Source organism: Propithecus coquereli, unplaced genomic scaffold (genome assembly GCF_000956105.1).
Source record: "Propithecus coquereli isolate 6110/MARCELLA unplaced genomic scaffold, Pcoq_1.0 Scaffold265, whole genome shotgun sequence".
In the NCBI taxonomy this organism is placed as follows: domain Eukaryota; kingdom Metazoa; phylum Chordata; class Mammalia; order Primates; family Indriidae; genus Propithecus; species Propithecus coquereli.
Window position 1 is genome coordinate 3,731,960 of NW_012148230.1, and position 1,346 is coordinate 3,733,305.

The window sequence follows — 1,346 nt, forward strand, 5'->3', positions numbered from 1 at the left end:
AATAAGGCTATTTTAAAAATCTTTAGTAAACTTTAACATTTTTATACTTGGCTAGAGATCTATGAGTGACTTTTTTTATTTTTCACAATTTTCTATACTTTCTAAATTCTCTATACAATGCATATGGGTTCCCTACATTAACATGAATTTTTTTTCTAACTTACCTTGCTTTATGACTCTCTTTTCTACTTAAATTTTGAAAATTTAATTTTAAGTGTTTTTCATGATAAGATGGAGGTATTGCTCCAAATTTATCAATCACAGGTGATTTGTTAACAGCCATATTCACAGATCATAAACCTGAAGAGAAATATTAAATGTATGTTAGCATACAAATGCACTCACCATACCAAATAATATATGTCATGCAAATTCATTACTTGTGGAAAAGGGTAGTAAGATGGAAAATTAGGCTTAAGAATAATAGCCTATTAAGGAAAAATTTTAATTTAAATTTAAACTCTCAGATGTTGGATTCCAACCTAATTTTACCTCTCAAGTTTATCTCTTCTTTCCATTATGTTACTATTATAAACTTGTCCATTTATATAATATCTAGTCTTTAATATGTTTTAGCACTTTTATCAGCAAAACCATTGAAAGAAGAGCATGGCATGGTAGCTAAGAGGACTGGCTATACAACCAGACTACCTGATTTACTTAACTGTTCTGTGCCTCTGTTTCCTTACCTGTAAAATGGGAATAGTATCTCCTCACAGAGTTCCTGTGAGAAATAAATAGTTCAGTATATGCACATTGCTTAGAATAGAGCCTGGCATATAGGGAACTTTAAGCATTTGTCATCATTATTAGATTATTGTTTTCTGTTCTTCAAAGCCACTTGCATATTTCTTTTATGTCTCCTGTCTTTTTGCCATTTAGATTATGCTTTCTCTGCTTGCCCTCACACCCAGATATTTTTTTCTTTCTCAAGTATATCTTAGCATATTCTACGAGTGTATGACCAAAACTAGGACATGCTATTTGTGTTTAGTGGAGTATTTAATCAGCAGAATGAAATAATGAAATGGTAGTCATATTTATACTGGATTATTTTGCATTTCAGTTTTAAGACAGTTAAATTTAAAAACTGATCATTAGATCAGTCAAGGTTTTGGCAGGAAACAAGACACACTCACACGGTGTAACTGAATGAAGGGGTTCTTTTGAGAGACATGGGTAGAGTTATAAAACAAGATGGTGTAGTGTTCAAGGGCTGGCAAGAAGGGGATAAGCTGTTGCCACTCTTAGGACTGAAAATGAAGATAGACCAAGGAAGAATAACTGTAGGAGAGTGGTACTTAGTTAAAAGTTTTTGGCTTTGGTTGGGAGATGCTACCAATCTG

General features: G+C 32.5%; 1 protein-coding gene across 1 annotated transcript in view; it reads right to left on the reverse strand.

The window, feature by feature from the left end:
• The window catches only part of TMEM232 (transmembrane protein 232), a 255,297-nt gene extending 254,573 nt beyond the window's left edge, over positions 1 to 724 (reverse strand). The window contains exons 1-2 of the mRNA XM_012647368.1: positions 690 to 724; positions 165 to 300 (exon numbers count right to left, since the gene is read on the reverse strand). Coding sequence (XP_012502822.1) covers positions 165 to 283 — 119 coding nt within the window. The 5' untranslated portion in view covers positions 284 to 300; positions 690 to 724. The remainder of the gene's footprint in view (positions 1 to 164; positions 301 to 689) is intronic.
• Positions 725 to 1,346: the final 622 nt, after the last annotated feature.